This window comes from Tetranychus urticae, chromosome 1 (genome assembly GCF_039701765.1).
Source record: "Tetranychus urticae isolate SD_2017Ah chromosome 1, NJAU_TeUrti_SD_1.0, whole genome shotgun sequence".
Lineage (NCBI taxonomy): Eukaryota > Metazoa > Arthropoda > Arachnida > Trombidiformes > Tetranychidae > Tetranychus > Tetranychus urticae.
The window spans coordinates 25,784,292-25,811,470 of NC_142958.1; the positions used below are offsets into that span (position 1 = coordinate 25,784,292).

Sequence of the window (27,179 nt, forward strand, 5' to 3'; positions counted from 1 at the left end):
TACAATAATGATAAGTAAAATATTACAAAAGGCCCAGCAAGTAGGACTTGGCGAGATCGAACGCTAACCCCAAGATGAACACTCAACATAGCGGTCTTATCGCAAGTGATGATCATTAGGTTACACTTCTTGTATCTCAGAGGGACAATACCCATCCCAAGCGCTAGTTGTAGCATTATTAGTGTATTATTACCTTGAATCTTAATCTTAATCTTAATTTTTGTAAAATTAAAAATCGTTTTCTTACTTGATTGATCAAAATTTTTGTGGCGCCATCAAGTGGTCATTGCCCCCTCAGTAACATTGCAAGCTTAAGCTTTTATCTTTGATAATTTCTCTGCATTGTTATCACTTTATGTTATTTATTTCAATTGTTTATTCATTGTTTCGTTATATTATTAATTGTCGATATGGACATGTGTAGTTTAATGTTTCCAGCCAGCTATCCAGAGATGAAAGAATGTAAAAGTTTATTAATGATCGGTGGTGCAAGTACATGTAAAACGAGTTTACTTCTCCAAATGGCTTGTAGTTTAAGCTATCAGTATTGTAAAAGATTCAACAATGACGATTGTACAGTTATGTTCATTAGTAATTATAAATTGTCCACTTTACCATTCCATGTACATCGGATGCCGCCATTTAATTCAACATCAGCTAAAAATATTTCCGTACAATACCTGGAAACATATTCAGATTTAATAGCTCATCTTGCGAACCTTTTTAGTCATGCCTCTAAAGTTACCGGTATAATTATTGATGGTATTGATGCTTATCTAAAGACAATCGATGAAAAGAAGGATGGAACTTACAAAGATTGTTTAACGAAACTATTTGGTCTTTTAGTTGACATTGGTGGACATTACTCTTCACGAGAAGAAACTTTCGAAATCGGTGATACCTGTCCAGTTATGTGTTCATTTGACTGTGAAATTGAAAATGTAAATGAACGTACTTTGGTAAACTCATTGGGTTTACATTTTTTTGATCAAATAGTAAATATTGAGCCCTGTAACATTTTTGGAAGCAAGGAAGGATTCAAGATGATTGATACTTCAGAGAATGGCATTTATTACTTTGTAGAAGATGGTCAAATATATTTACATCGAATAACCAAGAAAATTAATGAATAATATTTACCATTGAGTGCCAATTTGTTTAAAGAATAATTGATTCTTTTTCATTAAACATTTGTATTCAATTACATTGTACATTATTTGATTGTTCGCGCGAATTGTAGCTTTTTTATGATATATCGAGAGGAAATATCGATACATCAAAATATCGATAGTAATACAAAAACATTTAAAAACACTAGATTCAAAGATGGATCGTGTTTTTTCTTGATAATTACATTTTGATATTTTTTTGTTATATTTCTTTCTTTTTATGTTGATTATTATTTAACAAGAATGCCAAACAGGCTGTTCAATCATGAGTCAACCGGTTCGTGATCGAAGAAAGCTCGTTGATCGATCTCAGCGAGTCAAAGTTTATGAAAAACAATCAGTGCTTGAACAGTTGATGTTGAAAAAATTTTCATCTGTAAAATGCTCAAATGCTGATGTTTCCATCTTCTCTACTCAAACGAAAGAACTTGAGAATCGATTTGAAAGTGACCTGCTAACTCGAGCTTCTAAAATCATTGCAAGTAAACCCAACTTTGTTTTACCACCAAGAAAAACAAAGCTTCACAAACCTCATCATGTTTGCTCGGAATCTCCACTTTCATCTTCATCCTGTTCATCATCATCATGCAGCTCCGATGAGGATGAAGAAAATACAGCCTTTGAAGAGCTTGAGAGGAAAAAGTTGCACCCATGGAGATTGCATGAAGAGCTTTGGTTTAACGATCCCGGTGAAATGAATGATGGTCCTCTTTGTAGGTGCAGTGCAAAAGCTAAAAGATCCGGTATAAGGCATGGCATTTATCCAGAAGAAAAAATTTTTCATTGTCAACTCGACTCAAACAACGCTGATCATCTATATCATTACCGGTTGAATATTAGTCCACTTACAAATTATATATCAAAATTTCCTACTACGATAGAGCACGAAAATAATGAGTACTTATTTGAAGGTTTCTCAATTTTATCTCATTCTCCGATTCTCAACTATCCACCCTGCAAATTGATTCGATTTAATATTGAGTACACCATAACTTTAGTCGAGGAAGAATTTCCGTCTAATTTTTCCGTTCGAGGTGTTGAAATGATTACAGAATATATATTTAAAGAGATTTTAGAATTGGTTGATCTAAATTGGCATTCATCTAACGGTACCTCTGATTCCAAAGGATGTCCACAATTTCATCTGTTTCCACGATTCTCAAGACACGTTGATGATGATGGTAAAGAACTATTATCTCTCAACGCAGTAATGAACTACCTATTAGCGCAAAGTGGAGAATTGATTAAAGAATCTGACTTGAAAAAAATTCAATCAATGAATGACTCTGAGTGGCTCGACTTTGTAGATACAGTCAGGGGTATGATCGTAACATTTCCAGGAATGAAACCATGCTCTTTGCGAGTAGACCAAATTGATAAAAACAATGCTGTTACAAATGGTGATAGTTGCTCTAGTGAGACGAAAGCTGAAGATGATGGATTTCCTGTTATAGTTCATTTTGGGATAAGGCCACCTCAGCTCAGTTATGCCGGAAACCCAAAGTATCAGAAAGCTTGGAGAGATTATGTTAAATTTCGACACTTACTCGCAAACAAACCCAAAGTTAGTTACTGTGATAGGCAAACACTGCTACAAAAAGAAGAAAAACTTCAGGACATGAGAACCAAAAATGATCTTAAGCGTGATGTTACAGTTGTAATTAGTAGCAAAGGTTTTCACAAAACTGGAATTTTTTGTGATGTTATTCAACATGCTCTTTTAATTCCTGTCGTCATTTGTCATTTACGATTCCACCAATCACTCGCCCATTTAGAAGAAATTTTAGGTTATCCATTCAAGGATCGTTACCTTTTACAATTAGCCTTAACTCATCCTTCTTATCGTGAAAATTTTGGTACCAATCCTGATCATGCTAGAAATGCCTTGACTAATTGTGGAATCCGCCAACCTCATTATGGAGATCGTCGAGTTCACTTCATGAATACCCGTAAACGAGGAATAAATATGTTAATAAATATTATGTCTCGGTTTGGTTGTCCAGAAGAGACAGCTTCCAATATTAACCACAATGAGCGACTCGAGTTTTTAGGTGATGCAGTGGTCGAGTTTCTCTCATCAATACATTTATATTTCATATTCCCTGACCTAGAAGAGGGTGGTCTAGCGACTTACAGAGCGGCAATCGTACAAAATCAACATTTAGCTGTGCTTGCCAAAAAACTTCAACTTGAAAAATACATGCTTTATGCTCATGGATCAGATTTATGTCATGATATTGAGCTTCGTCATGCTATGGCAAACTGTTTTGAAGCTTTAATGGGTGCTCTTTTCCTTGATGGAGGAATCAAAGAGGCAGATCAAGTTTTTTCGAATACCTTATTCAAAGATGAACCGGATCTCTATGAAGTTTGGATTAGTTACCCTCCCCATCCTTTGCAACAGCAAGCTTCTGGTGGTGATAGAATGTATTTGAAAGCAGTTCCTCGATTACAAGAACTACGAGAATTTGAGGAAATGATTGGCATCGAATTCACACACATTCGCCTTCTGGCTCGTGCCTTTACTCATCGGTCTGTAGGGTTCAACAATTTAACTCTTGGCTCTAATCAAAGAATGGAATTTCTTGGCGATACAGTTTTACAATTAGTTGCCTCTGAATATTTATACAAGTATTTTCCGGAACATCATGAAGGTCATTTATCATTGCTTAGAAGCTCACTTGTTAACAATAAAACTCAAGCAGTTGTCTGTGATGATCTGGGAATGACTCGCTTTGCTGTTTTTAATTATGCCAAAGGAGAATTGAAAACTAAAGATCGAGCTGATTTATTAGAAGCTTTCTTAGGCGCTCTTTACGTTGATAAGGGCCTCGAATATTGTAGACGATTTTGTGAAGTTTGTTTCTTCCCACGACTAGAAGATTTTATCATGAACCAAGACTGGAATGATCCTAAATCAAAATTACAACAATGCTGCTTGACTTTAAGGTCAATCGATGGCGGTGAACCTGATATTCCTATCTATAAGTTAGTAATTTGTTTTTTAAAAACGTCTTTCTATAACTTACATGATATCTAATTTTATTTCATCTATTGTTTTCAACAGAGTAATTGAAAGCTTAGGTCCAACTAATACCAGAGTTTACAAGGTTGCCGTATATTTTAGAGACAAAAGATTAGCCACTGGAAAAGGACATAGCATTCAAGAAGCTGAAATGGACGCAGCTTCAAATGCTCTAGACAATGCTAAAGGTAACATGAGACTTTTGATGATTTTGAACGCAAATGTAATAATTTGTCTTTTAATTTACTTTTGTCTATTAGGTTTATTCCCTCAGCTTAATCATCAACGTCGTGTGATGGAACGAAGTTTCAAGACATGAAATCCCAAATGACAAAGACACATTTCGATCATGTTCATCTATCTCTACCAGTCAATGCCATAATGATACTTTTTTTCACTCAAATGAAGTTTTTTCATTGATTTTTTAAATAATTTTGTTGATAATCGACTTGTTTTATGCTTTTTTCCACTTAGATCTGATTTCAATTGAGCTCAGATTATTTAATAAAAGACAATTCTGTTCAACTCATGACATTTTAATAATATTAATAATCAACTGATTTATCTGCCATTTATGCACTTGCGTCATTTTGTTATCATGGTTGATTGCCGATTTTTAACATGAACATGATGAATAAGTGTTTATACATAAGTGAGTTTGAGTATTTATAGTTATCAAGCAATGCTACAGTCGTGGACTAAAATAGATAGTTTTCCTTTAGAAATCTATTTTTTCATATCCGCGCAACTTTTTATTTACAATTGTCAGTCAAATTAATTAGGTAAACCAATCTTACCAGAAACAAACAATTCAATAAATATGATTAAGATGCAAGATCAATGGTCAAACTAAAAGCAAAAGCATTAAAATTAAAACGTAAAACTCAAAACCAAAAAGACTAAACACTGAAAGACTTTCATAAACAGTCTAAAACAAACTAAGGTTGTTGAAACAAACCCAAACTAACAAAACTATCACATTTACATCCATAAATTGAAAACAAATTGAAACAAATGGACAAAATCGCGTGGACATTTATTTATTTCAAATTAAGACTCTGTTGGCTTGAAGGCACATAGAAACTGAGTCCATAAGTGCTTTAAAAATTTTCTCTGATGACAATCCATTACAATAAAAACACCAAATGTCTTATTCTATAATTTAATATAACCTGAACCTTCTTGCATCAATTTAACCTTTTCGCGATTCCCTCTTGCAATTCCAGCAAGTCATTCCCAGTTATGCTGGATGCTTAAGATTATATCTTTACCACAAGGCAAAATGTTATTAACTGGATTCTCCTTTGTTTCAACTGTACCTGTTCGCAAAAGGGTAATAAATGTTATTAAATCAAAGGATCATTGGACAAACAAAAAGCTAAGCCAAAAGGTTTACCAAATATCAAGGATAACGAGGTTAATAGAAATTTACCTTCATTTTGCTGTTTATTTATTGGAACTTGGCAAATGAAAGCGTTCCTGGCTTCACATGAAATATCATTCCAATAATAATGATCACCCGTTGAACCAAAACCTTTGGACGCATATTTAAACTTATTACGGATCTCAACACAATCCTGGTCAGAGAAACCGTCATCACTCGGTTGTTTGCCGTATTTAATGTTACTTTCCATCTTTTGCCAACCAGTAAGCCAATCTAACCAGAAAAAAACAATTTAAAATACGATTAAAATGCAAGATCAATGGTCAAACTACAAGCGAAAGCATTAAAATTGACGTAAAAGTTCGTAAAACTTCAAACCAAAAAGACTAAACTCTGAAAACCTTTCATAAACAGTCTAAAACAATGCATAAGGTTGTTAAAACAAACTCAAATCAACACAACTATCATATTTACACACATATTGAAAACAGATTGAAATAAATGGGCAAATTAGGCTAAATATTAATTTCTTACAAATTTAGACTCTGTTGTTTTGAAGAGACATGAAAACTAAGTCCATTAGCGCTTTTGAAACATTTCTCTGATGAAAAGTTTTCGAGAAAATCGAGTTCAAAGTTGAAACTTCGATTGCTTTTTGTACGGTTTTGGAAGCAGATTTTTTCATGAAACTTCTCTCACTTATGTAGCTTTTAATGGCCAACAATAAAATGCACTTATATTGAGAAATATAATTTTCGATTTTGTTTAAAACGGGTTAGTTCGATTTTAATTTAAACCGACTTATTTCGGTGGCAGTAAATGTTAGAGAGTTGAAACTTATTATGTGTGTGTGCATTTTGTTGGCCCACACTATGGATTGAATACTTCTTTCAATATATCAACCGTTCTCTTGATTTTGGCCATTGGCCTTAAAACTTTGAGTCTCAATATTTCGAGAACGATAACACATAGAACTATCATTTTTTAATTAATCATTAGATTTTATTATGAGCTATAATATATTAAAAAAATAAAATCGTTCAAGATCCAACAAAAAAAGTTATAGCATTATATTATTTATGTGTCAATTGCGAAACTTGATTCATAAAGTTGAATGGTTACTCAAACATAAATGATTATAAATGAATTAGCGCACATTTTATTCGGAATTAAGTTATATCATGTTGTAGCTCATAAAAAAATCTAATGATTAGTTAAAGAACGGTGACTGTATTTGATACCATGTTCGAAATACTGAGTCTCAAAGTTTTTAGTTCAAAGGCCAAAATCAGGAAAACTGTTGATTTATAGAGAAAAGTATTTCATCCATGATACTACGCAACAATTTTTGGGCCCAAACAATCATTTTCAACTCTCTAACATTTACTGCCACCGAAATAAGTCGGTTTAAATTAAAATCGAACTAACCCGTTTTAAACAAAATCGAAAATTATATTTCTCAATATAAGTGCATTTTATTGTTGGCCATTAAAAGCTACATAAGTGAGAGAAGTTTCATGAAAAAATCTGCTTCCAAAACCGTACAAAAAGCAATCGAAGTTTCAACTTTGAACTCGATTTTCTCGAAAACTTTTCATCAGAGAAATGTTTCAAAAGCGCTAATGGACTTAGTTTTCATGTCTCTTCAAAACAACAGAGTCTAAATTTGTAAGAAATTAATATTTAGCCTAATTTGCCCATTTATTTCAATCTGTTTTCAATATGTGTGTAAATATGATAGTTGTGTTGATTTGAGTTTGTTTTAACAACCTTATGCATTGTTTTAGACTGTTTATGAAAGGTTTTCAGAGTTTAGTCTTTTTGGTTTGAAGTTTTACGAACTTTTACGTCAATTTTAATGCTTTCGCTTGTAGTTTGACCATTGATCTTGCATTTTAATCGTATTTTAAATTGTTTTTTTCTGGTTAGATTGGTTTACTGGTTGGCAAAAGATGGAAAGTAACATTAAATACGGCAAACAACCGAGTGATGACGGTTTCTCTGACCAGACGTTTATTCAATATCTCATCTGATAAAAAGTGGTTTTGCAAACGCAAAAACAATGGAAATCTCAGTTCTAGTGCTAAGATTGCTAAGAAATGAGATCTTTTTATTTCCTAGTTTTGACTTCAACTAACCAAATTTTCGACCTTGTCTATTATTTAATAACATTCAATGAAACTACAACGAAAGATAATGAATGGCTTGCTGGAATTGCAAGAGTGAATCGCGAAAAGGTTAAATTGATACAAAAAGGTTCAGGTTATATTAAATTATCGAATAAGACATTTGGTGTTTTTATTGTAATGGTTAACAAATTTTCTGTTTATCAAAGCACTTTTACAAATTAGAATGTGTGTTTGGTTGAATTGACAAGGAAATCATCTTAATCAACTGATTCATGAACTTTATAGTAAATTGAAAAGAAAATCAACATCTAATTCATCTTCTTTTCTCTCTCTTCCAGTTCCTCTCTATTTTCTGTACACATCAATCCACATCCCTAATGATCCATCTCCACCAATGATTATAATATCCATTGGTTGGTTAAAAAAGTTAAATGAACTGAATCAAGTGTAAATTGTTACAATCATCACTTTGTTAGATTTCCTTGTTGATATTTTGTTCATAATGTTACCAGAGGTACTACAGAGTAACTATTATAACTTTATAAGGCTCTCTAACTTGTCTCTTATTGCTAACTCATTTTTATATCAACTTATTATTCAGTTTTCAAAATCATTCCGTCTTACTGTGTGTTAAACATGTGTTGATTCATTTTAATCGAATCTGTTAACAGTCAATAATCAGATCATTTTTCGTTTGGAGTTAGCATTTTATTAAGTGATGAAAATTGTGATCATTTTTAAAACAAAACATTACAGTAAAATTTTTCATTGATCAGCAATCTGCGTTTATTTACAGATGAAATTTATATGTAAAAAAATAATATGAAAACAACAAAAATACAACACAAATACTCCACACTCTTGTCTGCTTAACTTTAATCTTATTCATTAAGATTAATTATTGCATTTCTCATTTTAACTCCTTGTTTGTTTGGGATTTTGTACTTTTAGTTTCTTCATTTCGTCTTTAACAAAAGATATAATTAAATGATAATAAATTAGCATCAAGATTCAACCAGAGAATCTTCATAAGAGCCTGATTCAACAAACTCTTCAATCTCTTCAATTGCTTGGTGATCCAATTTGTCCGATAAACACATTTGAATCATAATAAACTTTTTTCAGACCATTATCTTAATGGTATGAGTACTGAAATCATTGGAGAGCATTTTGAGTTAATTCTTCAATCTCGACCGCTTCGAAATCCATATCTTTTTCATAAAGAGCCAATACAGAAAGAGAAAGAATGGCCAAAGCTATTCCAGCATTTTGAAGCGCAAGGATTTGTAAAGATGATTTTACGCCTTTACGAATCGCATTCTCCATCGATCTATTCATTTCTCTCATAACATCAACCAAAGCCATATATAAAAACATGCCACCAGCCAGAGCAAATATATAAGGCGACTCTTCTTCAGCAGCATCACCCAGAAAGATACCCAAAACAAGACCAGGATAAAGCGTACAAGCGGAAACAAAGATCCAGAAAAATCCTTGTTTCATCTCCATTCCAGCTCTAATCAGGACTGCAAATGTTCCTAATCGATGAGGGACTTCTTCCAACATAACAGCAACCGAAATTGATATTCCAGCTAAAATATTACGATCAAAAGCAGCACCAATAGATAGACCATCGATGAAATTGAGTGATGCATCACCTAAAACGATCATCCATGCAGCAGCGTCAATAATGGCTCGAGTAGAAGTATATTGATCTTTCCTTCGACCAGCCATATCAGAGACGAAAGCTTGTTTCCTCAGAATCGTATCAATATCGGTTGCTAGAGAGGAACCACCAGGAGCTAAATTGCCAGTAACACTAACTGCAGTCACGGATGCAGCAGCTACAACCGCCAAATCACTTGATGGTCCAATGTCTTGAACAGCTATGCTTTTTAATGTCACAGGATCACGTATACTGGCCAGTTTAGCATCCATTTGAAATTTGGGCGAATCAGCATGAGCTGTCGGTGATGTAAACAAAGTTTCAAGGATTTCGGTCTCCGCACTGGCAGAATCAAAGCATCTTGCAGATGTAACTAAGCCTGGAGGTACACCTAAAGTGCCTGAGCGTGTTAAAAGGCTAAGTGGATCAATTTCATCACGAAAAGATGAGTTGCGTCGTCGCCTACCTCGAGGTCCATGACGGACTTTCAGAAAAACAAGAAGTTTCAAAAGTCTTTCAATTATGTAAAAAAAATAAATCCCTGCAAAAATGAGGAATGTTTTCCAAAAATATTTACGATAATCGTCATCAGCTATACCAAAAGCTTGAGGAAATAAATGAAGTATAGCTGATCCTGCCAATCCACCGACAGCTAAACCTTCAAACAGAGTAAGTATAGTTCGTCGATGGTCACGATGTAAAAAGGGCAGTAAAATTAAACCTCCCATTGAAACGACAATTGATAAAGTAACAAAAAGAATAGCAAAAGCCCAAACTTTTTCAGAAGAAGGTTCAACTAGAATGGGTTTCTTTGATGCTGAAAGCAACTCTTCAGCATGGGAATCAACAACTTCACACAATACTCGAGTCTGACGGAACAAGATTAACGGACAAAGACGAGTTAGTGCTTGATGAAGTGACACTATTTTCTTTGGCATCATTGATATCATATCAGCTGCTGACAAACACTCTTGGGTAACAGCGTGACAAAGGGGTCTATTATCAGATGTAAGTGAATCACAGCCTAAATCCCTTTCCTCCATAGCTGGATAAAGCAGTAAGCCTGTTGGTGAAAAGGATCTTCGTTGTAATTTGTACAAATGGTTAACCAATTTATCCAAAACAATTGTATCCAAGTCCATTTCAGATTCTGGTCCGATAACAACATGTCCTCTAATTAACACAAAAGCAGCTAATAATTCAATGTCCAAGTTGGTGTCAAGTATTGGATTGCTTCTGTTCCAAAGAGGTTGACGATCGTATGTTGCAGTTGCTTTTATAGATTGAGCCATCATTAAAAGTAATAACTGAAGACACAACAAAAAAGTTAATTTAAAATTCATGATTAAATTTTCACAGCTACGAAAATAGTCCAAATAAGGTCATTCGATTGGTTTAAAAAAGGTTAGATTTACTTAAAAAACAAGGTTAAGGTGTGTAACAGCGTCTGAATGTTGCTTCATAAGATCAACAGAGATCTTTGTTTTCTCAGTTTTTCCCCTCTCCTTAAACTTTTCAACCTCACTAGTCATTTCTGGATCTAATATTTGCCAGCCTTTCGATGTTTTTCATTCAATTAGTCTTTTCTTCATTAGACTCTTACTTTATTAATAGTTTGATTAGATTATTGTTGATCAAAGCCGGTAATATTAACTTACCATTCGGTACTTGAATTTATCTAATTACTCGTCATTTTTATCGATCTAATTAAACATTTTCATTCTCATTCCTCATTTCATTACCACTGTTGATGTAAAAATAGGAATGGAATGAAACAAACATTTGATTGTTGATTGTTATTTTGTTATATTTACGACTAAATATTGATATTTTTGTTCTGCATTCAACTAATTGTTATTGAATAATGGGCTACCTATTGATTGATTATAATTCAAGACACTCATTATTGTGTTATTTACCTGTTGAGTGTTAAGATGAAGTGAACAAGATGCTAAGTTAGACATCGTTTTTGTCATTTCAAGATAATTCAGTTTGCTTTCTCAAATATCATCAAACTATTTATTTAGCTGCATCTTTGAAAAATCATCTGATTTTATTCCGTTATTCACTTTATTCATGGTCCATTTTAAGAAAATGTGACTTGATAAATTAGTGATTTGACTCCATTGGAACAAATCTGCTTAGCTCTTAATTATAATTGATAATTTAACCCTTGGTATTGCTCGCAACCATCCTTACACAAGGTAAAGATCAACCTTTCAGTTGGTTTGAATGGTCTTTAAGACTGTAAACTTGAGTTTAATGAAAATATAAATTACATTATAAAGTGAAATACAAAAGCATTTTGAAAATGCGTTTATGCGATCAGATTCTATGCCTTCATTTGTTTTGTCTTGTATTTTAAGTTAGTTCCATTGGTTTAATATGTTCAAAATTTAGCGTCAGAAAAGGTCATAAATTCATGTTCAGTGAAGACAAATCATGTCCTTTAACATATGATACTTACCTCGATTCAGTTTTATACCCGAAAATCCACCAAGATACAACTTATGCTGGAGCTAACGGATGCACAAAGTGCTGAATTGTTCCCAAGAATAATGAGCATAATATTTCGATGGAAATGAAGAAAAAAGTTCTTATATCTTGAAACCAAGAGCACAAATCGAAACAAAATGAAGAAAAATTTTGTTTTTATCTTTCTTGTTCTTATTTTTAACATTCAACAATCATTCTTACACATTCTTACCCTGGTGGAAAAAATTGTTAAAATCAAGGTTGAAAAAGCGGTAAGGCTTTACTTTTACGGACAAAGGCGTGAACTTTAAAAATCATCCAATGGTATACGTCTTTTAAAAGCGCTCTTTATGAACAATTGAATTAAATGAAGCTAATTAAGGCCCCAGACCGACCTAAGCCCACCCCAACCTTACCAAACCTAACCTAACCTAACCTAACCGAACCTAACCTAACCTGACCGACCAACCAACAGCCCCTTGATCTAACTTACCTAACCAAAAAATCATATGTTTTAGTGTTCACGCCTTTGTCCGTAAAGTTAAAGCCTTACCGAAAAAGCTGTATTCAATTCTAAAATAAATGAAATCAAAGATTAGAATTGCAATTTTCTGATGATAACTCGTGCAAGCTTCGACAATAAAACACTAAGATATTGTATTACAGTAAATGCACACTTATTTTGACCAAAAAAACAGCGCCGTCTATTATATTGGCATAGTAAGACGAGAGTACTATTTAAATAATCTTAGCACTATTTATTCTAGGGCTAGAGCTCTGATACCAATAGATGGCTCTGATTTTTTGGTCAAAATAAGTGTGAATTTACTGTACTATAAAGCCTTAGTTAATGAGTAGTAGTAATGATTCAACTCAAAACCGGTTACCGTGAAAATTTTAAATGGAAGTAAGACTTTATTTCAATTCAATATTTATTTTCGACTTGAACCCAAGTGTCACCTTGGGTGTCAACCATAAGTTTATTAAATACAAAACTTTGATTTTTTAAATTATTTTTGATAGCATTCAACTCCTCATTCATTCATTAATTATAATGAAGGTGCAAAGCCTTCTGATTTGGAATCAATATAAAATGCTGTGAAATTTGTTTAGAATCATCAGTTTATAGTATTTAGTCATCGTTTAAAGTTCAATTTTTTACAGTATCGGACAAAATGTTACAAGTTTCCTCAACAATTGAGGATATCTTCGGAGATGAAAAAATTTTTTTCTCTCCGATAGATCAATCCACTGTTGAACAGCCACAAGCTGATCAACTTTACGGACTTATGTTGATAAGTTGTTAAGTGAAACAATTTCAACAATCAACGCGACGCAGTTTTAGCGGTTGATAACTTTCACTTTGGTCACTTATGCACAGTTACTTTTTTGGACGCCATACCTTCCTTATCATCAGCAACAGAGCCAGTGGCTTCAAATTTTTGGATGAGATTCATTACTGTTGACCTGGACGGTTTTTCAGCATTTTTGTAGGTTGAAGACCATTTTCTCAGCAATAGAGTTGGATTTCTGCCACATTCGTACCACGAGATTACCAAAAAAATTCTTGGTTCAATTGTATAGCGACTCATTTTTAAACGTTGTAAAAAACACTGTAAAAAGCCATGGTTGTCAAGCCTGGTTTTGATTCAAGTCATTTATTGGTAATACATTGGTAATACTTTTAATTGGTGATACATTTATCAATCAAAATAATCACCCTCACTTTCTATAACCTTTTCCCATCTCGTCAAATTTTCAATACCTGACTTATAAAAGTCTTCCTTTTTGGAGGTCAAAAAGTTATGGATGGATGATTTGACCTCTTGATCTGAGACAAATTTTTGACCTCGAAAAGCATTTGACATTGATGAAGAGATGATAATCCGATGATGATGATGATGATAATCCGATGAGCCAAAAAAAGATGATAATCCGATGGAGCAAGGTCTGGTGAATAAGGTGGGTGGGGTAAAACTTTCCAACCAAGCTCGGCCAACTTTTTTTACCACTTTAGCGACATGAGGTTGCGCATTGTCGTGAAGGTAAATTACCTTTTTACGATTGACCAAAGCTGGCCATTTCTCTTTCAATTGGTCATTCACTCTGGTTAATTGGTCTATGTAAAGGTTTGCATTAACTGTTTGACCAGGTTCAAGCACCTCATAGTGCTCCATCCCCCTTGGACACCACCAGATACACAATAAGAGCTTCCTTTGGTGTAATCCTGGTTTAGGGGATGACCTTGAAGTTTCACCGGGGGCTAACCAAGCAAATGACCTTGTAGAGTTGTCATACAAGACCCATTTCTCATCACTCGTCATCAATCAGTCAATGAAAGGGTCATTACGCTGACGAGAAAGCAGTGACATTGCTATTGAAACTCTATTGAGTTTCTGATCAATAGTCAAATCATGGGTACCCACTTGTTGAGCCTGTGTACCTTACCTACTGCATGGAGTTGAGTTCTGATGGTCTCACCGGATACTCCTAGTTCTATTGCAAGTTCCTTACAAGTCACTTCAGGATTTGACTCAACCATGGCCTTCAGGTCACTCTCCGAAACCGCTAACGGTCGTCCATCTCTTGGTTTGTCTTTGATGTTGTAGTCACCTGATTTGAACTTTGACCACCACCTTCTCACTGTCACTTCACTTATTGAGTCCTCCCCATAAGCTTTCACCAACCTACGGTAACATTCGATGGGCTTTGACACTAATTTAAACTCATAAAGTATGTTTGCACGAATATAAAGTTTAATGTCGGACATTTTAACATAGACTGTTGCATGATCTGATACTTTGATTGATTGTATATGATCAATAATTGCTCATTACTCATTTCCTTATTTCTTAGAAAAAGAATCATCTCGATCAGATTGCTAATTGTTGAGTTTTAATATATTTTTGAAACCTGATCAAAACCATATCGCAACTTTCCTGTTTACCTAATAATTATTTGTGATAACTTAATAGAGACAAAGAGATAACTTACGTGTAATTTTCAATTAATTCTGAATGTAGATTTGAAAAATCTAGGCCAGAAAAAAATTTCACAGCATATTGCCATAACAGACGCCACAATGAAGATTCGTAGGAATTTCCAAAGGTGTCATCCAGGCATATTCGAGATCAGTGAAGGGAAGGGTTGCACCCGCATAATCAGCACTTGAATCCTCTTGGTCTGAAGATTCAGAGGCTTGTTCTTCAGCATCGCTTTGGTTTTGCGAAGTTTGGTTGGTTGAACTGGTGGCTTCATCTTCAGTAGTCTCTTTTCGTTGCGGTTCTTTCGATGCAGCTCGCTTTCTTTTTGTTGGTCGTCCCTTTCTTGCGACAGCAGGTTTTTCAGACGAAGCGGCAGAAGTAAAATACTTAGTAATATCCTTACAAGTATAGAATTTTTCTTTTAAATCCTGAGAAAGCTCAGGTTTTTTCTTCAATTTTTCCATATTGGTCTTTGAACCTAAAGATTTGAAAAAAGATATTAGAATAAGATTTTATCATAAAGCTAAAGATAAATATTGAGTACTTACCAATACAAATAAGGTAATGAGGCAAATCTTGAGTCTGTTCTGGTCGACGCCACACTCTATCGCTGCCAGTTTTGATTTTTATCCGTGGATAGTATTTCGGGTTCATTTCCTTATCGGGTCACATTATCAACGTCAGTAACTGTGAGGCGTTCAGCACCAGAATTTGGACCACCATCAGTCCTGAAATAACAGCAGAAAGACATGTCACAAAAAATTAAAATGAAGACGAAGGAAACAATTAAAATGATGAAGCATATTAAGTGATAAAAATGATCAATTGAAGTTCAACAATAATTAACACAAAATAATTTAAACAACACAACTTTGCGGAGTTGAAAAGGATAATAATTAAGTTTGTTTGCACAATCCTGAATTGAGACAACTACTCAGTATGCGCATGCTCAGTAAGAGTTAGTGTCTCCATCTTGTTTTTCAGAAGTGAATGTAACTCTTCGACATAGAGTCTGTACAGCTGTGCAGAATCTATGCAAACCCGAAGTTGCCAAAAACAACACAATGGATAAGTTTTCAATTCAATTATAAGTTTTGAACCGTTTTTGATTGAAACGTCAGTATCATAAGAAATTTAATTCATGGGAAGAAGTCAATTGCATTTATTGGCACAAAAAATTTTATTAAATCTTAATAATCTTAGTAATGATTGGCATTGAAAAGATTCAAATGAGCTTGAGCGTGTATTATAAATTTGTCAAATCTCAATTCAGGCATTCCACTTGGGATACCTTCGAGCTTTGTTTCTCTATAAGCTATTCTTACGAATAGTGGAAAATGATCAGACGCACCAATATTCAATTCATCATGCTCAGTATGCAAGTTAGGTGTAGTGAGAATGTAATCATACCTGGCTTGGTTCGTATTGCTAAAAAATGTCGGTTTAGCCCCTGTCATGATCTTTAAATTAAAATCATCAATTATTTTTGCTAGAGCTCTGTCGTACTGCCTGTTGTTCTGTTGTTCATTTACGCGGGAGACATTAGCATTGAAATCCCCGACGAGCACAATCCCTTTCACTGGTGGTCGTACTCTATTGTCGGCATCATAACCTCCACTAAGTAGCCTCGCAAGCACACACCAAAGATATAACCAAAAGTCGTTTCTAACGCAATTCCACCAGCTCCTACAATTTCCTGAATTTCAAGCGGAAGCTTGGTTGGGTAAAAATACTGGTGGTCTGGGTCAACTCTACGAAATTCGATCATCAAATCTCCCCCTGAGAGGTGTCTGTCCAAGGGATTAAACCTATTTGGACGGTCTCCTTCCGGACGCATTATTTCCGATGTTGAGCATTGGAAGACTCCTTGTGGCACTTCTTGAAATCCTAAAAAAATGAGATTTTCACCATTGATGAGGTGTCTATTAATTTGACCTCGAGTTGCTGTGTATGCGATTATCCCACAATGTACAGGGCATTTCAGCTAATTTTACCGTTGTAAATTGGCTATATCTTTGCCCCTGGTTGACCTTATGGTTAGATATTTGGTTTGTGGAAAATACAGCGATACTCAATTGTCATATTTCAAGGTCAAGGTCATTCAAGGGCATTGGGTTATTTGACCTCTAACTGATATTTAAAGGTCATTTTCTAAGAGTGCAAAAATTTACAGATTGTTTATGTTTACTACGCGTTAGTAGCACACACCGTTGAAAAGATAAATGCATTTTTTTTAAGACCAATTGATCAACACAACAATATGTAAACATTCATATCTTTTGACCAGAATAAGTTATAAACATGTCACTAGCATCAATCAATCTAAAAAATTTTGCACTCTTACGAAATGACCTTTGAATATCAGTTAGAGGTCAAATAACCCAATGCCCTTGAATGACCTTGACCTTGAAATATGACAATTGAGTATCGCTTAATTTTCCACAAACCAAATATCTAACCATAAGGTCAACCAGGGGCAAAGATATAGCCAATTTAAAACGGTAAAATTAGCTGAAATGCCCTGTAAATTAAAAGTTAAAACATCATACTGCATTTCTCAGAAATGGCCATTGTTCATTGTAACTTTTCTGTGATAATAAACTAAATCATTTATTATTAAATCTCCTAACAAAATAGTTAAAGGTTTCGATGGAACTCGCTCACTCATCTTTGTAAGTTCCTTCACCAGCACCACAAACTGCTCATTACTTCAAACACTCGCTGTTGGAGACAAATAAGTCACAATAATTAACAATTTTAGCTTACTCCAGCTAGCTTTCATAGCAACATAATGTGGAGTAACCCGAAATACTGCGGTCAAAGTAAATGAATCGGAATTACGTGTTAAAATTCCTGCATCCTTAGGCACAATAGATTTGAGTTTGCGAACCGGTAAGCCCTCACAATTGTCCGACAAACATCTAGGCACTAGCTCTGTAAAACATCCAAGATCAGGTAGTTCAGCCTCACAACGCATACAAAGAACATTAGTCGCCTCCTCAATATGTCCACAATTGCCATATTAATAGTAGGTTATTATAATAGGAGAATATTTAGTGGTCCGAGTGGTGGAAGCATTATAAAAAATGCCACTAAACACAACGTTCAAGGTGAAACTTAAAATAAAGGAAACTATTTTTTTTTCATTATGTTTTCCTATCATTTAAATCCCTCCCTTGTTAATGTTGTCTCGTCCTTCTTATATCTTTATTTTAACTAAAACTCAAACACTTGAATATAAATCTTAACCTTTACCTTTTAACCAAATCTTATTTTATCTTTAACAAAAAAGAACAAAACCAAACAAAAAATCTGCGGAGATACAGCAATATATAAATTTTGCTTGTTTTTTTCTACAGATACACTTAAGATCAATTGTTTACATTTATTAATACATAATCCTACAATTATGTCCATGTAATCTCATAAATACAAACAAAAAGTACATTGGACTGGAACTTCAAAGTTAACATGCAGCTCAATCCGCTCCTAATCAATCCACTTATAGACAATTTAAACATCACACATTCTGACACCAAAATCTTAAACCAAAATAATAGCATCGAGAATTCTGAACAATCTATGCTTATTCTCACAGCAACTTTTAGTTTAATAATTTTGATACTTACAATTGTAACAGTTATTGTTATTTGGGTCCATTTAAAATCAAAACATGTTACGGTACCAGTTAACATCGAACAATCAAATATTCCGGCGAAACGCCCGCTTTTAAGGAAAACAGTTCCGCAAAGCTCAACTGATACAATTTAAACTTTTATTGAATTTAACTATACAAAGTTCAGTTCTTTATTCATTTTATTATTTAGACCATTTTATTTTCTTCATTACAAATTATTAGCAAAATCAGTTCTTCAAATTATCTTTATGTATTTTACGATCCTATTTTGGCCAATTGGCAGAATATGGCATACGCAAACCAGAGGCAACACCAGGTACGCCGGGTACATCTCTTTGCCCGTCATGTCGATGTCCAGAGTTTTGACGTTCAGGATTACTTCCTTCGCTGGCCCTGTCTGTTTTCTCAGGAACATTAAACAACCAGAAGCCGTCCATATCTATATACCGGCTCATATCCAATCTGGTTGTCTTATCTCTTTAATACTTCAACAATTTAGTATTATCAATGGTATTCGAATGAGCTTGTGATCGGATGAACTGTTTAATTCCATTTTACAACTGACAACCCCTTCTTTGAACGCTCTGCAGCCTAGAATAAGATCACAGACTGTCTCTTTGGCACCAACAACGTAATTCGGTTGAAAAGGATTCAAAACATACATTTCGGTTAGGTTGCAGAAAGTCATCACACTTAAACCTTTCTTTTTCTTGTAGTGGCTTAAACACTCTTTTTTGACCAAGACGGGTGGTAAGCATTGAAATCACCAACAAATAATTTAAGAACATCTGAACCCATTTTTGTTTTAATAAGCGCAGCAATGAATTTCAAGTCCTTAGTTAAATCTTCAACAGAATACTTAGCAACGTTAGAAGAGAAGTAAACGTAAATGATTGCTAGTTTTATATTGTTCCAGCGAGCTTAAACACAAGTAACGGTGGAGAGTTCCAAACAGCACTTTGAAATAAACTGAAAACTTTCACTATCAAAACAAGCTATTGCAGCAGCATTAGGTTGTTTAGCCGTCACAATGGAAACTTTAGGCACTGTATAATCCAAATCCTCGGGGGTCAGCTCGTTAAAAGCGGTAAAATCTGGTTTTTCATCAGCACTTATTTTCATAAGGTTCTTGGTGGCTGCTTTAGTCTGCTTACAAATGCCAAAAATAAAATCTAAATTACTACAAAAATTATTCATAATAAACGAGCTATTCTACTGTATGTTCTACCAACAAGATTTAAACATTAACTGACCTTATAACTTTGTCCGTTAACTGACAAATGCATTTGACCACAAACCCTTTCTTTCAGTACTACAGTGCGCATAATCATCTGCGCGCTAACTCAACACATATTCATATGCTCATTTTACTTCCAATGCCTTGATAATGACTTGATATTTATGTATTTCTTAATTCTAACTCACTTTACTCCCAATGACTTGATTATGACTTGATGTTTATGTATTTCTTTATTCTAACTCACTTTAATTCCAATTTTTACTACTTCTCTTTTCACAAAAAAAGCAAACAAATTGTTAGTCTTAAATAACACGATACAAGATTTTAATCAAAATCAATTTTATTGTTAAAAATGGGTCAAGAAATCAAAAGTACATTTCATTGTTTTCCATACGCCTTCGGTCGACCAGCCTTTGGATTATTCAGCCTGCCATCTGGTGGTTGTTCGTACGGTAGGGCCCCACGACATTTTTAGAACAATGTTTGTTGCATATGTGATTGGGTGCCCCTTCTTCGGAACATGTTTTTGTTTCATGGCGTATTCCATTGGAGCGGTCGTAGAAACCACGGTTACAAAAACGACAGGTATATTCACGAGGATTTTTGACTGCTTTCCAAGCTCGTGTCAATGACAAATCTTCCTTAGTTAAGTCATAAGGCATTTCCTTATCGTATACACTGTCATGCAGTTTTATCAATGAATTTTCCCAAACAGCAACGGCCACGCGGATCCTTTTGCCGTTTTCCATTATGTGGCCTTCCCGTAAACACTCCTTCAAAGTATGATCACCATCTTTGGCGTTACCACTGGCTTTCATCACTCTTTCCACCGTTGTTGTTGTTCTTGTAGTTGGAGGCATTATTTTGTTGATTAATAATACTTGAAGTTGATACAATAGACAAAAAGAAAAAGAGAATAGTAAAAATATCACTAAGACAATACAATACAAGATGTTTACTCGGAATAAAGCTGAAACTGTGGTCAGTTTCTTTTTTTTGTGGCCGGCATATTGTTGCCCTCAACGAGGACTCATTGTACTCAACGAGGACTCACGCCTCTTGGTTGTAAGGAAATAGCCTCATTTTGAGTCAGTGGTGACCGAACCGTCTGTAACTCTTGATGTTTTCTTGTTTTGAAGTAAACCTTTATTCTTACTGACTCATCTTATTATTTTAGTCCGTGACAATATCTATTTTCCGTTACTGTAGCGTCAAAGAAATAGGGTCCAACATAACTCAAACTGTTACATATCAACGAATAATCAACATAAATATACTGCATCAAGGTAATGACAAAGATAGTAATTGCAACGAATTTAAGTATAATTAAACAGGTTTCAACCAATCCATTTCAGACCAAGTTCATTTAATAATAATTTTAGCATATCTAAGCTAACCAATTGCTGTTGATGAAGTAAATTTGACCTGTGTTAGATTGAACCTTTAGATCTTTAACTTTAACCTCAGATACATTAACGGGTCATCAGGTTTAAGGTGATGTCATTGCATTCACAATGTTATGATCATAAATTATGATAATTAACTAAGGTTCTGTTTATTCTTAGACTTATCTAATATATAAAGAGAGAAAAATTGTTTTCGTTCATTAGTTCTCTTGATTTCGTTCAACCAAAATGATTTCAGTTTCATCAACTGTGAACGATATTTTCAATGATGATACCATTGATTTCGATCCCATTGTGAATTCATCTTCATCTCTGCCTCTAAATCTCCAAAAGTATGTGGAAGGTTTTTTAGCTGATTCGACAGTTGAATGGAGCGAAGATCCAGTTATTATTGATATGGAGCCTGCAGCCCCTATTGAAGGTAATTCAAATGCTGAAATGTTGAATGAGCAAGACAGAAAACTAAATATTTTAATTAATATAACTAATTTAAACATGATTGTAGCTACAGTAAAACCTCTCAAAGGTTGTGAGAAACTGAACTCCCCCATCTAGCGGATTTGACGTTTTACCCCGCTTTTGCAACGAGTTGCACAAACAATATCGCTAGGGGCAGGACCGCTCACAACCTTTGAGAGTTAGCCTAATGGGTTAACTCCAACGGCGATAAGACTGCTAACTTTCATATGTTGTGTTCTGCATCTTGGGGTTAGCGTTCGAATCTCGTCGAAGTCCTTAGGTCGGGCAGACCCTCTCAAGCTTACCCAGAGCATAAGCCCTCTGGAAACCCTCTCTACCCTACCCTGGATTCGTCAAACTAACAAATGTGTAACCAGCGCAAAAAGCTGGTGCGGTCCCTGTCGGGCCGGTCCAAAAACCGAAAATGAGAGTACAACCTTTGAGAGGTTTTACTGTAACTTGCAAAACGAAAAAAAATTCGTTCAAAAATTTGTTGTCTATGCAACCAACTTGTTTGGTAACTAATTACATTGTTGATACGCAAGGTAATGCTTGAGTTCAAATTGAAAAAATAAAACAAATTTGATGAAAAAGTTTTGTTCATTTGCTTACTTTTTACTCGTGAAACATCTCTGGCTAAACCGGTTTGGGTAGTGAGCCAGAGATGGTAGTTTCTTACTACTGTTATTTAATAGCTACCTTGCTAAGTTCCTCGCTTTTAGTTTTTTCTTGGCCCGGGTCACTTTCTGAGTAATTATAAAAAATAGTTGAAATACATGTATTGTGTTAAAAATAGAAAATGATGAAAATACAAAACGCACCTTGGGTGTTTTATGTAATTTCTTATAGTATCTGTTGAGCGACTATCATTCATGTGAATGCATGGATAAAAATCCATCGACAATCTGTAGTGCTCCGGTTGACGAGATTGAGCTAAAGAACCCAATCATATTTTAGCGCTGTAATTGTTTTACTGCTTAATTGACATTGAAAACATGTCAACATAATAAAAACGTCTTCAAACACTACTTTGACACTAACTTCATTCTGGATAGTTCTAACATGGTTGATTAGTTAATAGTTAATGTGTTAATAATTGTCAATTGTGATTGTCTTTGAATCATCTTAAACAGCAGTAAATGTTAAATTGTTGTTAAATCATTTTTATCTTGAGTAACATCTTGTAGACATGAAATGTTTCCGCGTTTTTGTCATTCTGACATTACTTTACTTTGCATTTGGCTTTTCTCAATATCACTCGACAGTAATTCACATTATGATTTAATTGTGTCAGTTTATTCAAATTCAATATCAATTATAACGAAAGATTCAATGGTTTTCAAAACAACAAGTTCATTCAAATTACTGATTGTTTACTTGTTTTTGTCTGTTTTACCGATACATCTGATCAATTGGATCGGTAAAGGGAATATTTGCGGTTAATTTAGTTTGCAAATTATGCCAATCGATCATGTTTACCAGCAAAAGTCTGGTGAAAAACAAAGAACAATTTGTCACGATTTAGCTTAATTTATGTTAAAAGGTTGAACGTAATATGGAAAATTAATTATTACCATAAAAAAGAAGGCATTTTTATTAGCTGTTGATTAAACAAGAAATAAAGTTAACATATAATCATGAAGGTAGTACTAGCTAGCGAATCTAATAGTTGATTCATGAGAAATTGATTATCTACGTTTTACAATTTGGACGCGTAAAGAAAAAACTTCGTCCAAAACCAAGGCATTGTAAACATCTGGTGTCTAATCAAATGACAGTAAAACATTTTTTAGAATTACGTTAATTAAGTTGATTTGAGTTGACTAAATTTAACTCTTCTGTCAAATAGCTTTTAATTTGTGCTCATTCAAAAATGGATTTCAGTCCACAAAAGCTCAATGTGCACTTCAGAAAAGTAAGTAATCTTGTTTTACCAATCAAAATTTGCTTAATGAAAGTGTTAACCCAGTGTTAATCCTAACCCAATAGATAAATTTAAATAGTAATCCCATCTGCGTGATTATCATGACTTTGAAAAATCTTATTTTTCTTATGAGTAAAGGCTTTCTGTACTCTAGAATCAGTCGATTTCATGTGTGATAACCGCTTATATTACTTTATTAATACTTGATGTTTAAATAAGTAGATGTTGATCCGATACGGCTAAACATGTACATTTTATTTTCCATCATGAGTTGGTCGCCTGACAATGAATGACATTAAATGTCAATTCATCACAGTGAAATATCAAACAATCAAAACTTACATAAGTATAACCAGCTAATGTAGTTGTTAAGTAATCAGCAATTTGTTTAATCTTTGTAGGATAAAGACATAATTGACTGTGTCAATATGAATTTACTTTAATTTTATGTCCAAGTCTATTAGTCCAAGTCGCATTTTTCAACTTTTGGTTTAGGTTAAATCAAATTTATAGTTCCTTTACTCTTTGGGTTAAATGAAGCAAATATGAATAATCTTGTACCAAATCCATAAAACTGTGAGATTCTTCATGTTGATTAAATGTTTTTTATGAGGCAATTGAATTAACTCTAATTTTTAAACAGCAAGAATCTCGAGCAAAAATTGGCTTCCAACCAAACCATCTTGATAAGAGTGAACCGGAGAAGAAGGGTTTATCGGTTCTGACAACGATTCTGTTTGTAGCTGGTGAAAATGCTGGTGTTGGTATATTGGCTTTACCGTATGCACTCAATGCTACTGGGTGGTTTGGGATTCCTTTAATGGTGATGATTTGTATTGATTCTACTATTGCTGCTAGCTTGATTGGTTCATGTTGGCTAATTTTAGAGGAGCGTTGGCCTGAATACAGGGAGGTTTGTCGTAATCCATATCCAGAAATAGGTAGAAGGGCATTCGGGGAAAAGATGAAGTAAGATGATAGAAAGAGTTGAAAAATTTTTACGAAAAACATCTCAGTTTTCTTAATGGAATCCAAAGAGACAAATCAGCTTTACCTTTATAATATGAAACCCATTATAAATTCATAGGTTTTTCGTTAATTGTTGTCTTCAAATTGGTTCAATTGGCTCTCCAGTTGTCATGCTATTGGTCTGCTCTCAACTAGCCTCCGATTTGATTGATCCGAATCGTCACTTGTCTTACGGACTTTGGATAGCAATTATAGCTGCTACCATTTGCCCTTTAATGTGGCTTGGTACTCCAGTTGAATTTTGGGGTGCAGCAGCTTTAGCATTATTTACATCGACAGTAGCTGTAATTTTACTACTTACTGATATGGTTAGTGATTACATGGCTCTTGAGAAACCACCAAATGTATCAACGCCTTCACTAAACTCGATTTCACTTGCATTTGGGACTCTAATTTTCGCCTATGGAGGGACAGCACCATTTCCGACCTATCAAAATGACATGCAGAGAAAAGATAAGTGGCCTCAAGCAGTCATTTTAGGATTCCTCAGTAAGTATTCTTTGGCATGTGAGCTTGGCACCAACAAAAGTAGATTGAGTTTGTTTGTGACTGTCTTTTTATTCCGTAGTTTTATTTTTGCTATTCACGCCGTTTTCAATCATTGGTTATCTTGCGTATGGCTCATCGGTCGATAATAATATAGTCCATTCCGTTCCGGGAGGAATTAAGCGTGATATCGTAACAATTTTGATGGCTGGACATTTGTTTTTTGCTTTCATATTGATGATCAATCCAGGAGTGCAGTTGATAGAAAACCAATTAAAAATAGACCGATGTAAGTTTCTCTAGAAGACAAAAATGAAAAGCTAATTAGATCTGTGACAGAGTTAAGAAATCGAAATGAGTTCTATCTTTGTTGTTCATATGAATGATAATCACCGAAATTATACCTTCCCTAAAATACTCAAAGAAGTTTTAACTCCTTTATCATTCAGCTTAATGGATCATTTCTAATGCGTAAATCCATTTAGATGAAACATTCATTGTTTCATGTATCATTGTTTGGTTATCAGTAATCAGTTATCCAATAACTGATCTTTATCGGAAACAATTCCAATGAATACTCACCTTGACTTTCAACTATTCGACCAAGTTATTAGATAATATTATTAGGTAAACATGATAATCAATTCAACTTTGACGAAAAGATTTTGTTGTCTTTAAATGCAGCGTTCAATTGGAAGCGAGTTGTGATAAGGTTCCTAATGTTATGCCTGGTTGTATTCATTGGTGAATCCGTTCCTCGATTTGGCAAAGTTATGGATCTCCTCGGTGGGTCGGTTATGACATTTTTGGCTTACATATTTCCTCCCCTGTTCTACGTGAAGTTGTGTTCAATGAAAAGCCCATCTTGGCCGCAAAGGTAACTCCAGATACCAATCTATTTAACCTTGATTTAATTCCATCTTCTCGGCATATTACAGAAATATCTCATTATTTTTCAAATTGTATTGCTACAAAATCATTCTGTTGGGATTGATTGGTGGAATCTGTGCGACTGTTTCTGCAATGGTGGCAATTTTAGGACCAAACACATTTGTATTACCATGTTATATAGATTTTAATTGCTCTTATAATTAAACGGGGCTTGAACTCACGAATCAGCATCTGTAAATAAAAAATTTAATCAGGTATATTATCATGGTAATATAGCATCTTAAATTCAAAAATATTGATCTTTTGAATTTTTACATGAGACTATCAACTGAAACTTCAATTACAGTAATGATACTAACATTAGTACTTATAATCAGAAAATTCATATCCATGATAACGTATCACATGTAATAAGAAAACTCATTTGGTTATCTCCAAGTCTATCTGCAAACCAATTGAAGTGTCAACTGATGAGTGGCAGCAAAATTACATCAGGCAATTAAACAATTAACCACCATTACAATCGACATACTGCTACAAAAAAAAGAGAAACAAAAATTACAGACAATAAATTAACAAGCTATCAAGGTTTAACACAAAAAGATTACCTGAAAAGTTACTTAACAAGAAGTGCTTCCTAAATTCGTAGAAGCTTAGGATTGGGAAAATTTTTTTCGATGGAAATTGGATTTGTAATTTCACTCGAAATGAAAATAATCACACCATTTAGACCATTAATCGTTGTTAGCAAGTGTTCATTGAAAATATCGTAGTTGGAAGGCATTTCAAAAAGTCTTGCAGACATTTATTCATCAACATATAGGATTGCACACGGATCTTAAAAAACTTGATGGCACTTTATAAAACGTTAGAAGTTAATTTTATGATTACTTTTTAAGCTGTTAGTTCATAATACTATTTCCTAGTAAATTGGTTTAAACAAACAGTAAATTAACTAATATGATGTTTCAAGTAATATGAATATTTCCATTATTTAACAGTTTAAGGGATGAATGTTTGTCAACTGTTGTATCTAGATACTAGATAATTGAGAAAGTCCTATCTGTTGCAAGCCTTAAGGCTTATGTTTTTTGATACCGATATTAATTGAAATCTTATCAGGTGTTGATAAATCTACAACTTGATTGAAAATTTCTGTGTCCAAGTGTGAAGTCAAGGTTTTAGACTGTTTGTCAACAGCATAAATAATGATTGACCGTGTTTGTGCGTAATGTCTATTTAACTCGTTTGGTATGTTTAACCTTTGATTGGACC

The 27,179-nt window shown here is 34.1% G+C and overlaps 4 protein-coding genes and 2 long non-coding RNA genes across 6 annotated transcripts; 3 read left to right on the plus strand and 3 right to left on the minus strand.

Annotated features, from left to right (window-relative positions):
* Nucleotides 1-133: 133 nt before the first annotated feature.
* Nucleotides 134-1,201, plus strand: LOC149094843 (uncharacterized). Its single transcript, XM_089269796.1, has one exon. The coding sequence runs from the start codon at nt 411-413 to the stop codon at nt 1,131-1,133; it is 723 nt and encodes a 240-aa protein (XP_089125922.1). The 5' UTR covers nt 134-410; the 3' UTR covers nt 1,134-1,201.
* Nucleotides 1,202-1,320: 119 nt separating this feature from the next.
* drosha (ribonuclease 3 drosha) lies at nt 1,321-4,719 on the plus strand. Its single transcript, XM_015931983.3, has 3 exons — nt 1,321-4,157; nt 4,237-4,382; nt 4,455-4,719. The coding sequence occupies exons 1-3, from the start codon at nt 1,435-1,437 to the stop codon at nt 4,511-4,513; spliced, it is 2,928 nt and encodes a 975-aa protein (XP_015787469.1). The 5' UTR covers nt 1,321-1,434; the 3' UTR covers nt 4,514-4,719.
* A 615-nt stretch (nt 4,720-5,334) lies between these two features.
* Nucleotides 5,335-5,836, minus strand: LOC149094844 (uncharacterized). The gene is made up of 2 exons (XR_016201077.1): nt 5,627-5,836; nt 5,335-5,513 (listed from the first exon to the last, which is right to left on the minus strand). It is a non-coding gene; the product is annotated as an uncharacterized LOC149094844 (long non-coding RNA).
* A 2,557-nt stretch (nt 5,837-8,393) lies between these two features.
* LOC149094845 (metal cation symporter ZIP8-like) lies at nt 8,394-10,966 on the minus strand. Its single transcript, XM_089268521.1, has one exon. It carries the CDS (start codon nt 10,714-10,716, stop codon nt 8,863-8,865), a length of 1,854 nt encoding a protein of 617 aa, XP_089124647.1. The 5' UTR covers nt 10,717-10,966; the 3' UTR covers nt 8,394-8,862.
* A 12,213-nt stretch (nt 10,967-23,179) lies between these two features.
* Nucleotides 23,180-26,128, plus strand: LOC107364447 (uncharacterized). Its single transcript, XM_015931791.3, has 6 exons — nt 23,180-23,489; nt 24,142-24,467; nt 24,586-25,016; nt 25,096-25,302; nt 25,698-25,890; nt 25,952-26,128. Exons 1-6 carry the CDS (start codon nt 23,448-23,450, stop codon nt 26,106-26,108), a joined length of 1,356 nt encoding a protein of 451 aa, XP_015787277.1. The 5' UTR covers nt 23,180-23,447; the 3' UTR covers nt 26,109-26,128.
* Nucleotides 25,994-26,923, minus strand: LOC149094846 (uncharacterized). The gene is made up of 3 exons (XR_016197891.1): nt 26,513-26,923; nt 26,264-26,435; nt 25,994-26,135 (listed from the first exon to the last, which is right to left on the minus strand). It is a non-coding gene; the product is annotated as an uncharacterized LOC149094846 (long non-coding RNA).
* Between the last annotated feature and the right edge of the window lie 256 nt (nt 26,924-27,179).